This window comes from Hippichthys cyanospilos, chromosome 11 (genome assembly GCF_059441005.1).
Source record: "Hippichthys cyanospilos isolate Australia breed blue-spotted pipefish chromosome 11, RoL_Hcya_1.0, whole genome shotgun sequence".
NCBI classification, from domain to species: Eukaryota; Metazoa; Chordata; class Actinopteri; order Syngnathiformes; family Syngnathidae; genus Hippichthys; species Hippichthys cyanospilos.
Window position 1 is genome coordinate 20,536,837 of NC_142379.1, and position 24,158 is coordinate 20,560,994.

The 24,158-nt window shown below is 41.0% G+C and overlaps 1 protein-coding gene across 11 annotated transcripts in view; it reads right to left on the bottom strand.

The window, feature by feature from the left end:
• The window catches only part of gramd1bb (GRAM domain containing 1Bb), a 72,918-nt gene continuing 48,760 nt past the window's right edge, over positions 1 to 24,158 (bottom strand). For 10 of the 11 annotated variants that reach the window (XM_088426738.1, XM_088426737.1, XM_088426740.1 and 7 more), the window contains 11 exons: positions 23,128 to 23,243; positions 17,916 to 18,078; positions 17,609 to 17,801; positions 15,519 to 15,662; positions 15,312 to 15,430; positions 15,105 to 15,247; positions 14,912 to 15,015; positions 13,149 to 13,449; positions 4,765 to 4,872; positions 4,194 to 4,314; positions 1 to 3,695 (listed from right to left, as the gene is read on the bottom strand). In XM_088426738.1, the coding sequence (XP_088282864.1) occupies positions 3,603 to 3,695; positions 4,194 to 4,314; positions 4,765 to 4,872; positions 13,149 to 13,449; positions 14,912 to 15,015; positions 15,105 to 15,247; positions 15,312 to 15,430; positions 15,519 to 15,662; positions 17,609 to 17,801; positions 17,916 to 18,078; positions 23,128 to 23,243 (1,605 nt within the window). In that variant the 3' untranslated portion in view covers positions 1 to 3,602. Of the gene's footprint in view, positions 3,696 to 4,193; positions 4,315 to 4,764; positions 4,873 to 5,041; positions 13,450 to 14,911; positions 15,016 to 15,104; positions 15,248 to 15,311; positions 15,431 to 15,518; positions 15,663 to 17,608; positions 17,802 to 17,915; positions 18,079 to 23,127; positions 23,244 to 24,158 lie in introns of those variants that run through there. The other variant, XR_015867111.1, reaches the window with a different exon arrangement.

Here is a 24,158-nt window from a genome sequence, read left to right on the forward strand (position 1 = left end):
TATCATCTGTATCTTTATTCATACGTTCAGTCTCTACTCCACAAGAACCAAAAAGCCACTTTGTCTTTTAGTCTCTATGAGGCAAAAAGGAAAACAAAAATCATCAGCAAGTCAAAGAAAACCTACGCGCAGCGCGGGTTGTCACTTCTCTCGAGATTGCGTGTGTGTGTGTGTGTGTGTGTGTGTGTGTGTGTGTGTCTGTATATGCACCTACTGGGGATACACACAGCATATACTTACAGTATACATATACCTGTATATATATTTATCTTTATGTAGAAATGTTACTAAAATTCTCCTTGAGAAGATCACAAGATTTTCTAACAAAAGAAAGAAAACTAAACATAAAGTAGAATTTTTGATTTAGACTCAGTCTATGGTAATTTTCCACGATAAAGCAACAATATGATGTGACAATTAAAAAAGGGGCAATAAAACCATTTGCCTCCGAGTCATTTGAGAAGCCTTATATACAATATTTTTGAATAGTACAGTATACAGGCTACTTGTGATCGCAAATCTGGGAATTAATTATTGCCATGAGAGACCACAGATCATCTGATGTAGTGGTCGGTTATATTTGTGGACCAGCCAGGACACTGCTCAATTGACAAACATATACGTACATTTTATTAGATTCCTAAAGCAAACTTTGTAATTGTCACCCTGTCTTAAATATATTTAATTTTGCATTACTTTTGCAAGGATTCTGTCTTACCGTTGCTTTAAAAAAGGCTGCATTTTTGAAATCACTATAACAGTTCATGCCAATTAATACCATCAAAGTATTCCACTGACAATTAAAATCTTTAACATAATACAGGTTCAATGCGGGCTTATACTCTTCAATAGTACAGTATAATTGATGTAATCTAATTGAAAATTTTTCTTAAAAAAAATCGAAAAAGTGTTCCAATAAAATGAGAGTCAGTGAGTCATATATATATATATATATATATATATATATATATATATATATATATATATATATATATATATATATATATATAATCATTGAAATACATGTAAGTCATTTTTTGCTCTATAGCTTGATCATTTGAGTGTTTCTTAAATAAACCAATAAGAATAATAAATAATCTGGAAAGGTAAAAACATTTCCCCATTGACATTTTTCATGACATTTTTTACCACCATAAAAATGAAGCATAGATTCTCTCTATCATTAGTCTCATTATTGTGTTTACTTTCACTCTCTCTCTCTGTTTATATTAAAACATGTAGCGGTGAAACACATAAGCCCCAAAAACGAAACAAAACAAGAAAAACAACCTTCAAGTGAGCCCCCCACACAGCAGGAGTTCATCTGTTTTAGTGACACACATAAACGATTAAGATTCCTTTTCCTTCTTGTTCATCACAAGCACATTGAACACACATATAGAAGAATGCAGAAATATACTTTTTATGGGCTAAAGCCATTCTCATCGAGAACAAAACGCAAATCAACGATTGGAAGATGATGTCACAATTGATGACATTATCAATGCTGGAATAAAGTGCTTGTCTTATTTTCTCTACTGTGAAATTTGAACACAAGGAAGTCTGGAAGTGCTTTGAGTTTTACGGCTAAAGTTCTTCTTAAAAGGTTTTCTTTTCTAGTCATGCTCTTGAAGTCAATCTACTACACATATAATAAAACTTCATTGAACACACATGCCTATTTCTAGAATTCTTCCATTTGGTTACATACATTCTTATGCTTTGTTGCATCCTAGACAAACATTGAAAACAGTTGAAATCATTTACTTTTAAAGAAGAGCATGAGAGCTCGGGTTAAGACGATTTGGGCCTTTGTCGCCATTTTGAATTAAGGGCAGGTGTTGATGTTCCCCAGGAGATGGTGCTATAGTGTAAAAAACAAAGCTAAATATTTTTAAGGGCCCCTAGCACGGAAATACAACTTTTTTGAGGTTATAAACATGTTACAGTGTTAACACCCTAAACATGCTAGAAGTGTTATTTACCTTCATTGATGCATTTCTAACAATTCCCTGCTTATTCTACGCTCTCAGAATAAATAGCTTGTGAGGGGTACAATGACGTGACAGTGAAGAGGATGTGAGTACTACTGCCATTATGCCATGCCCTTTTTCGGGACAGAAAAACTCTACGTGAATGTGAACTTGTCAAGGCAAATTTATTTTTGGGGTTGGGGAGCAATCATTTTTGGCAGTTAGGAATTCTACCTAGCGACAAATGGCTGCACAAAGACTTTGTTACCAATAAATCTTTATTCCATTTGTCTCGCTTTAAACTGAATCTGTTGTTTTTGTGGAGGGTCTTACTTCATTTGATTGAGGCCAAAGAAGCTCATTTTCCATTAAAAAGCACCACCGGTTAGTACTGCAAGTAAATTGACATCGTTTCCCTGACAGTTGATTGATAATGTAAGAAGGTCTGGATTGTAAACTTTAGAGTGATTGGGGCTAATGCAGGCCTGCATTCCAAAGCATTAGATTATTTTAAAGGCAGTCTGGATGCAGGAAACAGGAATAGGGGAAAACATGTGTGGAATGGTAAAAACGTCACACTCTACACACACCACACACCTGTGTGCAAATGCATACTCACACACACCCACACACGTGCGATATAATCGCACAAATGCTGACTTGTACTTGCACACTGGACATGTCACAGACATATCTGGCATGCATTTTTTTTAAAGAGGAAAACTTTTCTTTATAAATTCTTCAGAAGCTGTTGAGCTCTCATTTCATATGTACATAAATTAACAATAAATATAGATAATGCTCATATATTTTGAAATATATATATTAAATAATGAAATACTCATATTTTTGAAATATATTCATAGAATCCTTTCTAATTTGAAACACTGCTAAAGAGATATAGTCACAGTTTAGTAACAAAACATGTAAGAAGACATCTCCCTACAAGTCTGGCTGCAGTGTCTCTTTTCTGTTTTAAAGTCTCCTAATTGAAACATTCATTCTGTTTTTACATTACACCATCAATCATTGGGAAAGGTTCATTAGCGCTGTACAGAAAGCAGATTGTGTCAACTTCATATATGGATGCCATGCAGGGAACCGGCCCTGACAAACACCACAAAGACCAGATTTGCAAGACAATCAAACAGACTGCAGTCAGGTATTCTCTACTGAAATAGACACAACAGCAAGGACCTTTGGGGGGACGATGAGGAACAGTCGAGAGAGTCTAAAGACTTTTAGCTCTCCAAATGAACCCTGTCTCTTCTCTTCCAGTTGTTTTTGATACACACATACTGGAATTGGAACCACATGAATACTGACAGGAGTTACTGTAACTTGTCTAAATGCATGCAGTTGTGTGAACTTGTTCCCCCCGCCTGATCTCCAGGATGACACACATGGCTTACAGTAGAATGGCGTTGGTGCTGCTAGAAACATCGATTCCCATCTGTCTTCGCCCCTCGCCCACTCTTCCTGTTCCTGGACCCGCTTTTGCTAATCTCCCTGCATACAGACTCATAAAAAAAAAAAACAAACAAAAAAAACAAACAAAAAAAAACAAAAAAAAAACAACCAGTCCAATATTGCACAGCATGCCCTCATGGCCTTGTTTGTAGCGGCGGGTCAGTGGTAGTGAGTCCTCCTCTTGTTGTCAGTTTCCGAGTTGTAGTCCCTCAATCCGATACCTCGCTGGAGGTTCAATAAAGAGTCTTTCATCTGATCAAGATGGGAAGAAAGAGAAAGAAATGTTGGCACTAGCATCCATCCATCCATCCATCCATCCATCCATCCATCCATCCATCCATCCACCCACCCATCCAGAGTAGAATACTACTCTGTTCGCATTAGCAATATCATCTAGCTTCATTCTGCTACTGCTCAGCACAGGTAAAATCCTTCGATCACCCTGGGTCATTACCCGACATTTGTCTTTGGTTCATGTTGTATGATGAACAATCAAATTTGCTTTTTTTCCTACTGTATTTGATAAATTATAACAACAGATTTATACTTGGTTTTTGTCGTACTTTTTTCATCAACGCGAGTGACTTCACCCCGATCTATTTCATTTACAGTTGAATACCTTATATATATATATATATATATATATATATATATATATATATATATATATATATATATATATATATATATATATATATATAAAATGTAGGGGACCAGGGTTTAACAAGAAATTTTCTAGTGTGTGAATACCTGGTCAAGTAGTACCACAGATGACCTGATTATCTCTCGCCACTTCTGCAGCTCTGCGTCATGAAAACGCTGCTGCGCCTCCAGGAGCTGGGCCCACTCCATTTGTGTCTGAGGAAGTTTACTGGGGACACATACAAATACACTCAAATGCATTTAACCATTTTAGCAAGAAACAGACACTGGCATTCAGCTTTCTTTCAAAGAACTTGGCAATTGATTTCCTGGGTTCCAATCTTGAATGTCTTGACAGCTTACTGCATGCACATCTTTATGCTATGTGCTATTATGCTATGCTATATATATATATATATATATATATATATATATATATGACATGGCCCTGTAAACAATGAAGAAACTGTAGTGTCTGTGCACAAAAATAAGATAAAAATAAAATAAGAATAAAATAAGACAAAAAGAAAATAAGAATTCATTCTGTAAAATGTGCACATGCATGTGTGTATGCACGCATGTGCATGTGTGTTAGTGTGCTTGTGTGTGTGTGTATTGTGTGTGTGTGTGTGTGCGTGCGTGTGTGTGTGCGTGTGTGTGTGTGTGTGTGTGTGCAAACCTTTCATGCAGCCGAAGACTTTGCCAGGTTGTTAAAGACTGTGCAGAGTACTCCAGCATCCAAAGCTTGTAGAAGAGCATCATATTGAGAAACACCAACAGGACTAGACTGAGGATGGACAGAAAATAAAATGCCCCAAAAAGTAACTCATTAACAGAAATTTTCCTTAGGAGTTTTGTTAAGCTCATCTGTGAATTGACGTTTGAAAAATCTTTTGGCTATTCTGGCTATCCAAATCATAATACTAAAATCATACTACAAAATACTGTACATGTACCTCAAACAGATCCTGCGTGCAGCAATGCAACAAAAGGAGAGAGGAGTTATAGTCAACAGCAACATACAGTATATGCTTGTAAATTTAAACCAGATAAAACATATTAGGGAAACACAGATGAAATGCATGTTCAAGGCCCTTTAAGTGTTATTGCAAATGACCACTTTGTTTCATACTGAAAAACCTCCGCCACAAAATTTGGAATCAAGTGAGGAATCAAAAAATAGCCAAGGTGATCCCCCACTGCAATGACAGGTAATAAGGAGGTGCACATTCAAAGTAACAGCCATTATTTTCGGAAATCTGCCAACTATAACAGCATTCAGTAGACTTCCATCAATGTAAAACAAATGCAAACAGGACTGAATAGGACATGCCAGATATACTGTACTTATTACTGTACGTATTACAATTAGTGGATACCAGCAGGTAGCGGTAATACAATTGTCAAAACAGCATAGGCGTATGATGTCATCATTATTTTCTGTATTATACCACCATCTGCTGGACCAATCGGTAATTTCTACAATTCCCTGGTGCGAATGATAGTGATGGAAGATTTGCTAGTAGTGATTTGTATTGATGTAAATCGGCTTTGCATCATGGTGAAAATATAAAGTATTTTGTATCCTATCTTGCACAAGTTGTGAAAAGTTCATTCATTCTCTTGTGTTGGATTTCCTTCTATCATCAGTGGAGAACCATATTGGTTGTCAAGTCTGTCTTGCATATCTGAGCTTCAGGATTTAACTGCCACTTCTTCGGTGTGGAGTTTTTGTGCTCTTCCCTCCTTGAGTGGGTTCTGCCCACCGGAATCCGCGTCTTTGCCAGGAACAAGAATAGTGCGACAACGCAAATCTCCGTCGAAGCTGGTTACATGTATCCACGAAACTGGAGGCTTGGGCAAATCTCCACTTTGGCCGGAGGTTTTGAAACATTGGAATTTGATTTAAAAAAAAAAAAAAAGCCCAGCCACATTTAGCAACAAAATGGAGACATTTACTGCCCTTTGCAAGAACCCCTGCTACATGTAGACAAGGCCTTAAGGCCAGTAGAAATTAGGAAATGGAAAATATATCTACAGTGGGCCCCCGGTTTATGAACCCCCCCTCTTACGCACAAACCTTTCGTCATACGAGCAATCCGACATGCTGGTCAATGTGTTCGTACAATTATTTTTGCTTTGCTGCATCAACGAAATTAAATGATCACGCTTGTGACGGCAATGCTGAACGCTATTGCTCTTTCAATGTCACAGTCACTGTTACAGTCACGGTGTCAGTTAAAGCCTTGGTGTTAAAGCCTTGAGGGTGCTGTCCGCGGCACAATCAATGCCGTAAATGTATACAGCGGACCGGGGGAGGGGGGGGGGGGGGTGCTGTCCGTGGCACAGTCAATGCCGTAAATTTAGACAGCGGAACGGGGGGATAATTTCCCGCGGCACAACTGACAGTATCTGTGCCGCTGTGCCGCGGCACACAGCGGTTGAAAAACATGGATCTAGCTTGATGGCACAGCTGGTCGGTGTGTTGTGAAGACTAGTGATTCGCCGTTTCTCTGAACAGCCCCTAGCTCCGTTCGTCCTCGTGCAGCTCTGCTAGCGTAAGTATGTCGCTCGGCTGTACTAAGGTAAGCATCGCTCCGTGCACCTCCACCTCATCTGTCACTTGCGACACCTGCGTTATTCTTTTGGAGAGGCTTTCTCTCCTAGAGGGCCGTGTCCGTCAGCTAGAGCAGAGTAGTCTGATAATCGCAGATCAGACGGACACATCTGATAATGACAATGCGGGCCGTAGCCCTCCCGCAATGCCGCTAGCGTCGGCTAGTGCGGGTCGTAGCCTACCCGCTAGTCCGGCTAGCATTAGCCCTAAGAAGCCTGCTAGCCACGGTGAGCCTGTTCGGACGCATAATCGTTTTAGCCCCCTCGCTAGGCAAACTCCTCCTCAGTCTACTGGCTCCCGCACTTTAGTTATAGGGGACTCCATCACCCGTAACCTCAAGCTTAAAAAGCCAGCCACTGTAATGTGTATCCCTGGGGCCAGAGCACCCGACATTGAAGCTAACCTTAGGGAGCTGACACGCAAGAGGGCTAGACACCAGTCTAGTGCAAACAACACTAGCTACTCGGACATAGTGATACACGTCAGCTCCAACGATACTAGAATGAGGCAGTCTGAGATTACAAAGAAGAACATAGCTAGGACTTGTAATCTCGCTAGAAAGATGAGTCGGCATCGAGTTATTGTCTCTGGCCCTCTGCCTGCGAGAGGCAATGATGAGAGGTTTAGCAGATTATTCTCGCTTAACCGGTGGATGGCTGGTTTCTGTAAAGAGCAGGGTTTCCAGTTTGTAGATAATTGGCCCTCTTTCTGGGGCCGACCCGACCTGCTGAGAATGGATGGCCTTCACCCTAACTGGAAAGGCGCCATTACTCTTTCTAGAAACATAGATTACTGTTTGAGCCTTCCATGACTTCCCACATTAGAGCATGTCGGGTCGCAGGCGAGTAGCGAGCCTGCTAGAACGGGTGTGGAGTCGTTAAGGCAGGGGTGTCGAACTCATATTTATCGGGGGCCGCATTGAAGTTATAATTTTTGTCAGAGGGCCGGTATAATTGTTAAATCAAATCAATTTTAGGTGTGTTTGTCACACTTCTAACTAATAATCTAACTAATAGCCCGGTAAAAACTGCTCAAAAGAGATATTGGGAACAAAAAATGCTTGTTATTTTTACCTCCAAATTTTTAAATGTTGAGGACAACTTGCAAATTTAGTAATTTAACCAGAAATTTGAAGTTTCCCCAGGATTTTGCGGGCCACATAAATTGATGTGGTGGGCCGGATCTGGCCCCCGGGCCTTGAGTTTGACACCTATGCGTTAAGGCTAGAGTTAACCGGCAATAGGCTGGACTGTTACAACACACATAGCATACTTAGTCTAGGTCACTGCAATCCACACACTGTTTCAATACCTAATGCTGAATGCCCTAATGATAAGACTTCTGCTGAGGGGGTGTGGATTAAGGAAAAGAGCCCTGCCTCTCTAATCAGTAAGACTAGTGACAAAGTGCCTAGGCGGAATATTAGCATCAATACGCGCGCTGTAGTCGTCAACAATCGAATTCCTACTTTACTAACATTGCGAAGAGGTTTTAATTACTCAAAATACAGAGCAAGCCCCAGCCATAAAAATATTGTTGGTATTAGTACTACCAACACGAGGACTCAGAATAGTCCGGGAAAAATGTCCCAGTTTAAATTCGGCTTTATAAATATTAGGTCACTCCCTTCAAAAGCCCTTCTTGTAAACGATCTTATTACAGATCAAAACCTTAACGTGCTTGGTCTCTGCGAAACCTGGCTAAAACCAAATGAATTCCTACCATTAAATGAGGCCTCACCCGCAAACTTTGTGGGCTCACATGTTGCCCGTCCTTGTAAAAAAGGGGGGGGGTGTCGCCCTAATTTCAGAATCTGATTTTAGGCTTAGGCACGAGTCACACTTTCAAGACATTTGAGGCTCTCGTTACGCGATCGAGCTCCTCACCACCATTCTGTGTGGTAGTTATTTACCGTCCTCCTGGCCCATACTCTGGATTCTTAGATGAATTCCCTGAACTTATGGCTGACTTAATAACTCACACAGATAATATATTAATTATGGGTGACTTCAATATTCATATGAACTCCCCACTAGAGCCACTTACTGTAGCTTTTCAAGCAATAATCGATGCATTTGGCTTTACACAAATAATAAAAGCAGCAACACACTAGAATGGTAATATCTTAGACTTAGTGCTAACCCATGGCCTAACTGCCTCAAACGTCACAATTCTGCCGCTTTCTAACGTTATGTCTGATCATTATCTTATAACATTTGAAGTCCTAGCTCAGTGTGGTCTTGTTGTCCACAACCAAGGCTTTAAGAGCCGTGATATTAATTCTTTAACCACTGCTGCACTTTCTGAATTACTGCCTTCCGCAACAGCTGCCTTTCCGTCTTTCACTGGCTCAGTCGATAAGCTCGCGAATGATTTTAATTCGGTTCTTTTAAATTCCCTTAACTCTATTGCGCCGCTGAAACTTAAAACTCGTCCGAAGCGGCACACTTCGTGGTTTACGGAGGAAACGCGTATGTGTAAATTGTTAAGTAGACAACTTGAGCGTAAATGGCGAACAACTAAACTCGAGGTTTTCCGTCAGGCCTGGTGCGATAGCTTGCTGAAATATAAAGAGGCTCTTAGGTTAGCAAAAACCAATCACTTTTCCAAAATGATTAGTCTTAATAAAAACAACCCAAAGTATTTATTTGAGACGGTAGCGCAGCTAACACAGCAGCAGCAGGTTAATCATAATTCCCTCCATTCAGCACACGATTTCATGCAATTCTTTACTCAGCGGATTCAGCTAATAAGGGAAGAAATAAAAAAGGCAGCGCCGCTCACCACCTCGACTATGAGTGTTGATGCTAGTTCGGACAATCAGGTTCATGAAAGTCTGGCTACCCTGTCCCAGTTTGATTTAGTATCCCTGGAGTGTCTTACACAACTAGTTAATGCAGCAAAGCTGACGTCCTGCATGCTCGACCCGCTTCCAGGCAAACTCGTCAAAGATTTATTCCCGGTCTTAGGGTCATCTGTCTTGAATATTATCAACCTGTCACTCTCCTCTGGCATTGTACCTGAGACTTTTAAGACGGCTGTCATTCAACCATTACTTAAGAAACCTCACCTAGATCCTGAAGATCTCTCTAACTATAGGCCAGTGTAACACCTTCCGTTTATCGCCAAAATTCTTGAGAAAGTTGTAACACAACAGCTTAGCGATTTTATGATAGACAACAATAGATTTGAACTCCTTCAGTCAGGTTTTAGGGCCAACCACTCAACTGAGACAGCCCTAGTAAAAGTGACGAATGATCTTCTATTAGCCTTGGATTCCAACGTCTCATCAGTATTGTTACTGCTTGATCTTAGTGCCGCATTTGACACTATTGATCATCATATTCTTATAGAACGTCTTAGATCATGTGTTGGTATCTCGGGATCAGCACTTTCTTGGTTCAGATCTTACATCCTGGGAAGGACGCATAGTGTTTCTTATGGTGATGCGATCTCTGAGTCTTTCTCCGTCTCATGTGGTGTCCTGCAGGGGTCAGTACTTGGTCCCTTACTGTTCAACATCTACATGATTCCTCTCGGCGATATTATACGCAAACATGCTATTAGTTTTCATTGCTATGCTGATGATACCCAACTCTATATGCCCTTAGAAATAACGGATCCGTGCAAGTGCAGTAAACTGGAGGCTTGCCTTGCCGAGATTAAACAATGGATGTCTTCCAATTTTCTGTTTCTCAACCCTAATAAAACTGAGATGTTATTTATTGGCCCTGCTCATCATCAGCACTTGCTTAAGAATACCACGCTGAACCTAGAAAACTGTATTATTTCCCAAAGTAGTTCTGCAAAAAATCTCGGCGTGATATTTGACTCCACTCTCTCCTTTCGAACACATATTAATAACATGACAAGAACAGCGTTTTTTCACCTCCGCAATATAGCTAAAATTCGCCCTATTCTTTCTCTTAGCGATGCAGAAACATTAATTCATGCATTTGTTACGTCGCGCCTAGACTATTGCAACATTTTGTTTTCTGGACTTCCCATGTCCTACATTAAAAGCCTGCAGTGTGTACAGAATGCAGCGGCGAGACTATTGACAAGGACGAGAAAGTTTGATCATATTACTCAGATTCTAGCTGACCTGCATTGGCTTCCAATACACGTGAGATGTGATTTTAAGGTGCTGTTAATTACTTATAAAATTCTACACGGTTTAGCTCCTTCCTATCTCGTCGACTTAGTATCACCTTATGTTCCGCCCCGACAACTTCGATCGCAAAATGCCGGTTTGCTATCGACCCCACGGGCTAAAAAGAAGTCTGCGGGATCAAGGGCGTTTTCCATTCGCGCGCCAGTACTATGGAATGCCCTACCAATGGAAGTTCGCGAAGCCACCTCAGTAGAAATCTTTAAATCCCGACTAAAAACACATTTATATTCAAAAGCATTTAGTTAATTTAGCCTGTCTGTAGCCTTCTTCTTTTTTCTTTTTTCCTGCCCCCCTCTTCCGGCTGGGAGAGGGGGCTAGCTAGATGGTGAGGGTTGACTTGACCGCCTCCATTGGGTCCTGCGTTGGTCGACCATCACAGGTTAGGAGTTCGGCCGTCTGCAGTCCACCTGGCTGGAATGTGGGATGGTTCCTGCCCAATGGCCTTGCCTGCTGTCAAGACATCACTGCACTATATAGCACAATATGTTTTCTGTAATTTATGTTGTTTCTGTGTCTGGTACATGCAGCATCCACTTCAACCTGTGGGCCTGGAAGGGGGCTCCTCCCACCTGTGGTCCCTTCTGGAGGTTTCTGATTTTCCCCAAATTTGGGGTTTTTGAGTTTTTCCTTCCCCTTCTGGGAGCTTTGACAGGGGATGCTGTTGTGTACCCTATACTGAAAAGATGTCTCTGTACGACCTCTTTTCATTCTGTGAAGCCCTTTGAGACTTCGGTGATTTAGGGCTATATAAATAAAATTTGATTGATGATTGATTGATTGATTGAAGACTTTGCAAACTTTATCTGTTAGACGTGGCTGCTAAAATTGCTAGTGGCGGTAAAGGAAGAAGTAAGAGGATGATGACAATAGAAACGAAGCAGGAGATAAAAAAAATACCAAGGAGGCACACGCATAGTTAACCTTGCTCGTGAGTATGGCCGTAACCGCTCGGCAATCTTCTAAGGGCAAGACTTTCCTTGCCGGGGCAGGGACCTCGGTAGACAACAAAATGGTGAGGCTTCTTCTATTATGGATTAAAGAGAAAGAAATCGCCGGTGATATGTTCTAGTTTGAGAAAAGTTGCCGTTTAAGAAAATAAATAAATAATTTCTGCGGGTTGGTCTCTGCTCCCCTTCACCTCCACCCAGCTCAAGTCACGTCGCCTCAAAGGTAAATGTCATTTTTCCATTGTATATGTTATTTAATTTAACTGTACAGTCGATTATGTTACTAATTTTTAATATGTGTATAAAGTCGTGATGTTTTTACCTAAGGTTTTTGCACGCGTTGCACGCATTCACTAATTAACATAGGTTTGGATTGCCCGTCATACGAGCAGTTCGAGTTACGAGCGTAGCCGCTGAACAGATTAAGTTCGTAACACGGGGGCCCACTATATTTGTCTTTTGACATTATACACACACGTCATGATCTCATTCCAAGTAACAATTAACATAACAGCATGGGCTGCACCTGAAATAATGACGTTTTGGAACTGATTTAGCTTATTTTTTAACGGTTCATTCATTTGTGCTTTGTTTGATTTGATCTTTGTTTTTTGACGCCATTCTGGCTGCTGTTAAAGTTCTTTTTGTATTTTATTGTTTTTATTTTATATTATTTTTGTGGCTTTACTTGAGAGCAGTCACTGTATTTGACACACGTCATTCTGTCTCTGTGAAATCTGGCCCACGAGTTGTACTTTCTTTGTAAGAATGTTGTCATTTATGACAATATGCTCAGTATTAGTTTGTCTGTTGATCCAACACTGTGCGCTGTGACTGTGAATAACATGCTAATTAATGTTAGTTCTTATCTTCAGCATGTTATGTGGTGCTACCTTGTATGAGTTTAGCTGGTTAGCATTTTCGTTTGTGCCCGTTTTTTTTATGTTAGCCTACGCAAAGGTTTTGCATTGATAAGTACTCATTTGCATCTAATTAATGTTCCGTATCGAAATTAATTGCATTTGGAATCCTGTTACATGATTGATTTAATCAAAGCGATTCAAGCACATTTTTATACTTTTTGTATCTTTTGAGTATTTTCGTGACTCAAGCAAGCCAAGGGCCCCCTGTAGTTAGTGCAGATGCGCTTGGCTCTTTGGCCTTGATTTGCACTCGTGTTCTATATTGTTTATAAATTGCCCATCTTAGTGCCCTGTGATTGGGTGGTGACCACCCAGTCAGGGAAAGGCTCGAGCACACGAGAGATGTAGAAAATGGATAATAAATAAATCATGCAGGTGTCCTATTAATGCAGAACTACTTACACAAAGCTGATGACTAGCAGCAGTTTGGAGACACTGTATAGAGCCAAGCCTGCGGGCAAGCGACGGTGCTCAGGACTCTGATGTCTGGTCTGTGTAGAACCCGCCACTTGTTTGATTCGCTGAATCACTTCCTCATCCGTTGGAGTGGTGACGGGACTGAGCGCTTCATCCAGATGCTGGCTGCGCATGTGGGGCGACTGCCTTTTCTTCCGTCTCATCGTGGCGTTCTTCACCACTTTAGCCTTCGGGGAGAGCTGGTGTGCCTCAGTCAGGATCTCCTCCAGCTTTGACAGCTCCACCTCTGAGGAAGACATTTCCGAGTGTGAATGATGACCTTCTATATCTCCTTGAGATGTAAGGAAGTACTGTATATGGAGGGCTATCGTGTTGCTAGGTACAACATAGCAATCCCAGAAAACCATGCAGACTTAAGTGGCAAATGGTTACTACATCAGAGTAATCCATATTTACTGCTTCTCCACACATTATCTCGTTTTTAGTTTTTGAGTTTTTTTGGGCTGAGAATTTAAAAAAAAGAAACAAGAAAAAAACACTAGGTGTGTGCATCTCTCCTCTAAAGACGACTCAACACGGTTTTTAATACATATGATTCAAGGATGGCTTGATCTGAAAGTGGAACAATTCAATTTTGTCTGAGTCAGTGGGATTACAATTTTAAAAATAACTTAGTGTATTGGTCTAGTCTGTTGAGCATAATCACGAGAAAATATGTAACATTTCCTTTTTTGTGAAGGATTTGCATGAATTTTTGTCTCTCTGCATTTACAACAAAAAGGACCCTGGCTCTCTCGTGCTTTTCTTCGCTTTTACATTGAAAAAAATGACCCCAGCTCCCTCAAGCTCCAGCATCTTGAATAAGATCTGATTCAAGGTTCTAGTTTCGATTCTGGAAAGATAATCATAAAATATTGAATCAAAATCAGTTGAAAGTCTTCCTCACAGACTGACCTTCAAAACTCTGTATGCATAGGTCGTTCTGCACTGATTTAAAAAAATAAAATAAAACATCAGCAGAGTTCTTATTTTGAGTTCATAGATTATATTTGTTTTGGTACTCAGTGGACAGTGCTTAGTAAATCCACCTTGCTCCAGCCTTCCTGTGTGGAGTTTACAAGTTCTCCTCGAGCCCGCATGGGTTCTCTCTGGGCGCTCCGGCTTCCTCCCACACCCCAAAAACACACATGGAAGGTAGATTGGACATACTAAATTGTCCTTAGGTGTGATTGATTCTATGAATGGTTGTTCGTCTCTGTGTGCCTTGTAATTGGCTGGCGACCAGTTTAGGATGTCCCCTTCCTACTGCCCCAAGTCAGCTGGCATAGGCACAAGCATAGGCGTAGGCCCGAGCAAGCCTGCGACACCTATTACCTTATTTCTATTATCTCATTAATTTCACAAAAAAATAGTATACAATAAACAAGTTGAACAGTAGAATTTTAGAAACAATCCATTTGACTGGAATCCCACACTTGTTTTCATTGAGAAAGATAAAAAGTTCTAAGTGTGATGGTGTTCTTAGCTGGGATAGAATGAAAGATTAGTCAAGAAATAACTTGTCAAACCAGTAATTGTGAGTTCTGAATTGTATTTGAATGGTGAGAGCTACTGTACTATGACATCGCCACTCCTCTGTTTGTGATACACATTTCCTGCAGAAAAAAACTGCTATGCAGTCACTGTAAAAATAAAAGCCATCCATGCCGCTTGATTTTCAGGATTTATGCAATACGCCTCAAGTTTACCGAGTTGGCGAAAGTTCTCCTCCAACCCACTCCAGAAGTTTTTCTCAATGAAGCCTTTCACCAACCCCCACGGCTGCTTTCTAAAGCGCAGCTCTGTTGATACCCTGGAAGACAAATAAAACCACTCCTAATCTGACTGATGCAAACAATGCAGCAACAACAGAATGAAAAGTTATCTGATAGTCTTATTCACCGTAAGCGACACTTGTTCTTTGCCACTCGGGTGAGCATGTAGCGGTTGAGTGTGTAGAAGTAGTCGTGGTAGGGCACGTCATGAGTGATGACCTCAGCATCGATGATGTAACACTCACTCTCCTGACTGGCCTTGTACAGAGTCTGAAAGGTGCATATTAGATGTAACTATCGAATGTAGTTTTGATACACAGTATGTTGACCATACTTGTGTCTCAGTGACGGTCGCTGTCTTGGGGGCTAGAGGGTTTGACAGTGAGATGGTGTACAGGATCTCCCTTGTCTGGTTCCCGGCCTCTTGCTTCTTCCATGGGTGGTAAACCACATCTGAATACGCAAGATAACAATAACCGGACACGTAAATTAATAGCTAGATACTGAGATACCGGGAGTCTGACAGCATTAAATAGCAGACCTGAGAATCGCCGCTGCTCCATGAAATCGCTCATGAACTGTGACTCTGTGAAAAGGATGTCATATAGCTTGTCCACGCTAAACTTGTAGATCTCGTTGATGTGCTGTCTTCCGTTCAGATCCTCATGAAAGGCTTGAACCTCACCTATTACAGATACATGCAAACAAGTAAAAGAACAAGAGAACACCTTACACAATTGATTAAATCACCAGATGAAGGACAGAATGAACTCTCAATTCCTTATGAAACAATAATTTATTCAACAGACATTTTGAACACAATCAACTTTGTGGAACGATGCAAGGTCCATGGATCGCATGCATGGATGTTTGCAGTGAAACTTGATGGAACCAGAGGAAGGTACTCCGTCAGCACTGATGGACTGTCTGTCAGTCCTTCACAGACGGACGCCCGTTTTGTCCATGGCCCGATGAATCATGGGATTGCTCAAAATGGCGAACAAAAAAATTGGAATTGCAATTTTCATCCATATTGCAATTGCAATTTTCATCCATCGTTGTAATCGTCGGGATCAATATTATGTCAAATGTCCGTCATACGTCCATCAGCCTGCACACCTCTTTTTGCTTACTGAAACATAATTCAACTGACTTGGATTTTTATCTGTCTTGTTGCTGCATCTTTGTCGTACAAACTGCAATCAGCCTTCAGTCAAAGTAACAATAGGCACTTTACAGTACCACCAAGCCGTGGAGAAATATGTTTTGTTGGGTGAATAAATTGGGTTGATTCAATTCAATACTTGTCATACGCAGATATAACACAGCTGACTTTACCAGATATTTATTTGTAGTTGCTCCCTTTCTTAGTTCTGATTTCAGGTTTCTTGCTGAGAAGAGGATTCTGGGATGCGTTTCAAGTAACCAATGAGTGCAGAACAAATTTGCATTCTTTCTCTGATTGGCTCTTAGCCAGGACATGCATGATATAAGTTTTTTAAATTCTCAAATTAAAGATGTTATTTTTTTGTAGTAGGGCAGTCAGTTATAAATGAAAACAGAAATCCACCATTATGTAAAACATGATAATGTCATCCACTGGACTTGCTTGTTGATTTCACTCTTGTCCCCTGCATTAAGCATGATGGTGTACTATAGCCTAGGCTTAAACCCCTTAGCTGGCTTCATTTTCGTGTTACACTTATATTACTGTGTCGTGTTTCAATTGCAGTGTAACTAGAACCCCATACTTGATGTCAACTTTAAGTGTAAGTACTAAAACAGAAACAACAATTAGTAAGAGTGCAACAGAAGTAGACCAGCATCTGATGAATGACGGACCAGGAAAAAACTAAAGTCAAATGTCGCTCTCTAGTACTGGCGGAAGGTTGACAAAAATACATCGTCGGACTGACGGACCTGACGATTACAATTTTGTCTGGCTTGAAAAAACAATGGATCGATGGTGACAGAAAGGGAGCGGGGCTCTGACGAATGTTGGACCAGCAAAAAAAAAACGTAAGTTGTCCACCTCTGGATGGAACCATGGTATAATTATAGAACATATATTTTAAGCTAGCAAATGGAGCCATCCATCCATCCATTCATCCATCCATGCATTATATGACCTTTCCTCAGTAGTGTGACTCATGAGCTTTTTTTGGCTGATTAGATGAAAACCAGAGTGCCAATTGCATTCACATTTAAGGACATTTTAGAGTCTTTTATTAATCTAAGAATTGGAATACCAAGAAAATCCATGCTTGCACAGGGGGATCAAACAACATCCATGAAGCCACCAGAATGGCCTCTATATCATGAAGATAGCTTTGGCTTTATAGAGCACATTTCAAGAGATTAAATGTGACTTTGCAATAGCTCAAGGGAATAATTAACAACTATATAATATATAATGCTTGAGTGCGTGCGTTTGTGTGTGTGTGTCTGTGTGTGTGTGAGAGAGTGTATGTATTATTGCTTCTAAATGTGAGTTTTTCATTCAGATGGTGGCCCTCTCAGTCCCAATATCAGTGAATCCTGACATCACAAATTGACTTTTGGCAGAATGGAGAAAATGACCACAGATTTTCTCTAAGGGTTTGTTGAATGTCTCCCAAAAAAACAACTCACCTTCATCGTGCGTCTCTGAAGAATCGCTGAGCTCAGTGGGGATGTCCTCGTTGTCATTGAAGTCAAGTGAGGGCGAGGGAACGGGAACTCCAGTACCACTGGTTTCTTCGTTCTTCTCTTCCAACAACAAAGGCACAGCAATCAGCTCGCCATCCGGTTGACAGTCAGTGAAATCATCTGTGGGGAGGTCAAACTTGCGTAGGGAGGATAACAACACAGGAGGGTCTTTTATTGGCAATCGGAATATGGACAGTATTTGATTATTTGATGGTTGGAGATAAAATGTGGCCTTGATGGTGCAGCTTACTGTGATGGGTGTGTCATTGTTGGCCATGCGGTCGATGGTGCTGTTTGGCACGACCTTCTTCTGTAGAAGAGGTGGACTCCCCTCGGGCTTGGCCTCTGCACTGCTTTTAGACAAATTGTCGTTGTTCATTTCATTCTCCTCATTTGGTATCTCTTCACTGAACCTGAAGGTGCCAAAATGCCACAGAGTCAGATATTGTCAAGAGCATTATTCATACCTGACCAATGATCTCTAGAGATTATATTTGAGGGGGGTTTATTCGTTACTTTTTGACAATAAGTTTGACGTTCAAAGTTATTCATTCCCTTTTCCACATATGAACCCGTGGCGCAATGGTTAGCATGTCACTTTCACAGTTAAAGAGGCCAGAGTTTGAATCCAACTTTTTCTGGCCTTCCTGTGTGGAGTTTGCATGTTGTCCCCGTGCCCGCATGGGTTCTCTCCTGGCATGCTTCCTCCCACACTCCAAAAACATGCATGTATTTTTTCACATGCTCATGAATGTCGGCTTTTTCTTCTTTGTTGTGAGTTTCCTTTCACTGCCATGCACTGCTAGTACACGAGAGGCAGGCGATGTTGTGCATTGACAACGCTCGTAGTTTCGAGTTTAATGGCCGTATGCTGACTTGCAGCTCATTGTGAGATCACACAAGCAATCCTTCCTCCACTGAGGAGGCCCCGAAACACCGACTTTGAGTGAGCCAGCTGACCCAAGGCGAGTGCTTCGGAGGCGGCATTAAAGGAGGGGCAAAGTGGGGCTACTCCATGCTGAGCCAACAGTTCATACTTGTGCTCTGTTACTTATGCGCTGTTTATTACTTGTTTTTGACCTAACTTGGTACTTTAATTATTTTTTTTTATTTACAACATTCGTCTAGACAGCAAAGTAAGAAACTTATTGTGTGGAAAAACTTGTTTCTACACTATGCACATGACAACAACACTGAATATTATTGGACACACTAAATTGTCCTTAAGTGTGGTTGGTGAATGGTTGTTGGTCTCTGTGTGCCCTGTAACTGGCAACAAGTTCAGGGTGGCCCCCGCCTACTGCCCCAAGTCAGCTGGGATAGACAACAGCAAGCCTGCGACCCTTTTGTGAGGATAAGCAGTTATATAAGCTGGATGGATGGATGGATGGATGGATGGATGGATGGATGGATGGATGGATGGATGGATGGATGGATGGATGGATAGATGGATGGTCATGTCATAGAGTGTCTCCCAAAGGCAACTGAGATAGACTAGCTCAAATGTACTCCTAATGAGGTGAACTAAAATTAATCAATTCTGCCATGTCTCACTTTACCAAGTGGTCAGTCAAATGGCACAACCTGTGCGGCCCCATGATTTTGGCTGATCCAGCTATACCCATAAGTAAAACTGTTACAGACTCGTGAACAACTTTGCTGAGAACAACTTCTGCATGATGAGCTTCTGCGTGATGAGCTTGATTTAAAAAGTTGTAAAACAGAATATAATATATAATATAACATTGGAGGATTTTTTGGTGGTATTTTTAACGTTCAATATAAAAATTACATTATTAAAATTGGATTGCTTGCAAAACCAGAAGTTCTGCATGGCTGTGCGCATATGTGCCCGCATGTGTCTGTGTTTAGGGCAGGTGTCTGGATGCGCAAAAAATGCAGTGGGGCCTATCACCATGATGTTATGCCACTTGTTACACACACAGAAAGTAAACATGCTGTTCTAAATTTTAACACAGGGAACATTTACATGAACAATAAGCACTTTTTTTGCTGTTTTTCTGCACTAAATTTGGTGAGTTTTTCACAATTACAGTAAATACTGACTAATTGATCTGTAAAAATATATACATTTTACATTTTCTTTAAATAAAAAATAAAATCATTAATTATTATTCAATAGATATTAAAGTAATGCATTTTAAAAATGAGACTTTATTTTTTAACATATTTGACATATTTTGCGATTACATTTACAAATGACTTATTCCATCTGTCCATGTAAAAAGTAAAACATGGGCCTTAAAAGGAAAATTGATTGGGTTGAACATTGGTACTTGGCCCAAGTTTGGACTAAAATTTACCTGAAGTAAAAACTAAGAAGTGATTTTTTTTGTGGTCTTTCAACGAATTCTGGGATGCCCCAAAATTTGGAGGAATCAACTTCACTCAAGACAACTGAAGGGAGAAAGTATGCATAGCAGTGGTTCCTGGCTTGGTTTTTCTCATTCATTAATCAACTAAACTGCTGTGCAATCAGCACCAAAATTCATACATACCCTCAGAGATGTACTTGGGAGAAAAAGTAAGTAAAGCTATTGCTTGTGAATTAAAATCTAATAGACAACGACATGCGAACTATTAGGCTTCCAAAAGCTGCTCAGATTGTATAATTTTTGCATATATTGGTGAAGAAAACAGGTATGGTGTATTAGCCATCAGCATGACTCGAATTGTACGTGCTCATACCCTAATTTCTCTCATTAGTTTGCCATTTGTATAACGTTTCTTCCTCTTCATCTATTCCATAACATGTTCAAAATGTGAGTCTATTCCTTTATTCGTGCTTCGCTATATCTATCTTTATTGCCCTATTACTGATTTTTGTTGACTACTTTATTATTTGCTCCATTGTGTGAAAAGTAAGTCTGCTCGGGGAAGTGAACAGAATAAGAATGTCATAGTATAGTGTTACTATGCAAATGACAATAAAACTCTTGCCACATTGATTTTTTTCCAGGGGGCATTTTGGAAGCTGATCATTATTTAGTAATTTTGCCAAAATAATTGATACAATTGAATCAGTAAGCTAATATCCTTGGCTAGAGGATATATTAATTGAGTTTGTTTGTGAAAATTGGCTGGACCTGGCGGCCCTTTTAGAATAAAACTCTTCTTTACACTTCCCTTAATTATACAGTAGAATATGGCAACTAAGCAACTAACATTCAGAATGAGCTCATAATAGCATTACAACAGTATGAGGGTCATGAATATTTTCCAAAATAATTTTGTCCTTTATCAAATCTCTATCAAAGTTGGCTTTAAAAAAAAATAAATAAATAATATATATATATATATATATATATATATATATATATATATATATATATATATATATATATATATATATATATGTGGCGAGGCGAAGAAACCACACGTTGCTGTGCTAGTGGAGATCTTTACTCTTCGCATGCCATCACAAAACTGATACAACAAAGTCCAAAACAGCAAAGACAAAGCCAACAGGTTCAAAGCATTAAAGGATCATAGAGACATGCCTACTGGGTGAGAGACATGGTCCTAGTGTCCGCCACACAGCTCCCCCCCGAACACCCAGAAAGGCATAACGGAAAACCCCACAGGGTATTCACCAGTCTGGCACCCTGAGACTCAGTCTGGTCCTGGGCGGTGTATGTGACACCAGGGCCCCAGGTGCGACAGGAGTAAGGGTGAGACGCTCAGCGTGAAAACCATGAGGTAGCGTTGGCAAAGGGATGTTCTGAAGTTCCGCAGGAGCCGGAGTGGCAGTGCTGACCCGCATGCTGGCAGGCACAGTGGCTTCCGAGGGACGGCCGGTCACGGCTGCGTCCCAGTCTGTTCCTGGGCATGAACCTGCTGCGGCACCAACACCAGCTGACCCGCTCCGATGTATACTCGGACCATACCTGCGGGCATGGTGAATCGGAGGGGCGGCTGAATGATGGTGGCTGGAGGCCTACTGCTGAGGCCGGACGGACATCGGTAGTAGATGAGGCCGCCCGGCTGGAAGATCCCGGTCGACGGCCAGGGACTCCGAAGTTGGACTGCACAGCCGTTCTCACCAGCGCCCGTACCAGCCTGTTGCTGGCTGGCTCGATCCCTGGTGCGCCAAGGGACTGGGCGACGGGTGAGAGGACCCTCGTCGGGGTGTTGGCTGGCTGACGTGGTACCAGCTTGCTGCATTACCTGACGTATAGTAGGCTGGTGGAGGAATGTCACGATGTGGGACGTCTGCGGTGATTCCTCGCTGAAACATTCTGACGTCCGGGGTCACCCATGTGGCGAGACTACATCTCCAACAGCCTGACGAAACTTTCTAACGTCTGGGATAATAATATGGCAAGATGACCCATCCGGGGTCACCCATTATCATGTCGGGGTCACCAATGTGGCGAGGCGAAGAAACCACACGTTGCTGTGCTAGTGGAGATCTTTACTCTTCGCATGCCATCACAAAACTGATACAGCAAAGTCCAAAACAGCAAAGACAAAGCCAACAGGTTCAAAGCATCAAAGGATCATAGAGACATGCCTACTGGGTGAGAGACATGGTCCTAGTGTCCGCCACACATATATATATATATATATATATATATATATATATATATATATATATATATATATATATATATATATATATATATATATACATATATATATATATATAGTATATATATATATATATATATATATATATATATATATATATATAGTATATATAAAATTATTCCAACCAAACTGCACCATACTATAGAGAGTTCTTCTTTAAGCTGCTCCTAATTAGGAGAACTGCGTTTGACCTCTCAAGTCTCAGTTGGTTTAACCAGGGAAATGCACTCCCTGCTGCTAAGAGTGACAATTTCCTGAAGCTCGTCACTAGGCAGCACAACAGAAAGCACAATAATTACTCGGGGAAACACATTCAAACACAGCTCTGCTGCTTTTAATTTAGAAATCCACTTCCCACTTATTAGGAACACTTAAGTAAGTGCAAATAAACAGAGAAGAGAGAAGACTGTTAATACTTTCATTGTGCATCTAAAGGCGAGCCAGTGTAAACAGCTTTTAATCAATCAGCGAGTAATTTGGATAATTGTTTGCAGCAAGAGGGCACGGTGGAAAAATGGTTAGCACATTCGCCTGACAAATGAGGGTCGTGGGTTCGCTGTAGGGAGTTTTTATGCTCTCACCATGCCTATACTCAAATTTCCTCCCACATTCCAAAAACATGCATGGTAAGCAAATTGGACTGGAATTGTAGGAGCGAATGTTTGTTTGTCTTCGTGTGCCCTGCGATTGGCTGGCAACCAGATCAGGGTGTACCATGCCAAATGCCGGAGGACAGCTGGGTTAGACTTCAACACGCCTGCGGCCCTTGTGAGGATAATCGGTCAAGGTAATGGATGGATTGATGCTTGTAGCCATGGAAACCAACTTCTATCACATGCAGCCACACTCACCCCATGGTGTTGAAATCGTCATCAGGGGGTACATAGTCCTCGTCATCACTGGTCAGGCCTAGCTCGTTGCCATAGCACTGATGGACAAAGTGCCACAGCTCTTTGGGGCACAGCGGCTGAGAACAAAGAAGAACATCACAGTATTTATACTCAAAGTGGATGTTTCTTTCTCAGTTGCTTTGTTGATAATTAACTGGGAATCAGTCATTATTGATTTATTCTCCAGGCCATGTTCACAATTCAAGCTTCCAGGAAGCAGCTGCTTGATCAGGCACTACTGAACTTCATTCGCAAGGACTGACAGCCCCTAAGCATCGTGTGATGGGTTCAAGGAACTGATTTAGGTCTTTGAACCAAGATGTTTTGCTACCAAGAAAGGTTTGTAGTAGTCATTGAGATATGCAATTTATTTGAGCTGAAATGTAAATGTATATTGCTTTGCTTGTACTTGTAGTTTAATTTTCTGACTATCAAACATATGGAGGCCAACAATTACAAGGAGGATCAGGAAAAAATGAAAACGTAAATACAGCTGAAACAGTGAGTACAACACCTGACATGGACCTCTATGAACATGGACAATTTGCACTCATATTCAGAGTGCAGTACAATACTTTCCACAGAGACATACAATTTTACAGCAAGACAGTTTTGCCCTGGTCAAAAGGGGCATGATGGAGGACTGGGTCATAACCAATAAAGTTGTGTCTTGTGAGTGATGCAGTGGAAAATATGATAGCATCTGCTACACATCCAAATTTACCGCTCAATTTGCATCGCATGTAGTCTTAATTTGTTAGAAAGTCATGTGATCAGGTCCCCGCACTTATAGCAGAAATAAAGCTGGTCACATTGCAACATATTTTCGTTCGAGCACTGCAGCCACGGAGAAGTTCATTTAAGAGGAGCAACAGATGAGATGATCAACTTAGAAACTCATCAAGGAGGTGCCAACATGTTGGAATAATACGTATGAAATACAGGCAAGGCTACATGAAAAGAGGGAACCAGTGTGGGTATCTCTGGCCTTT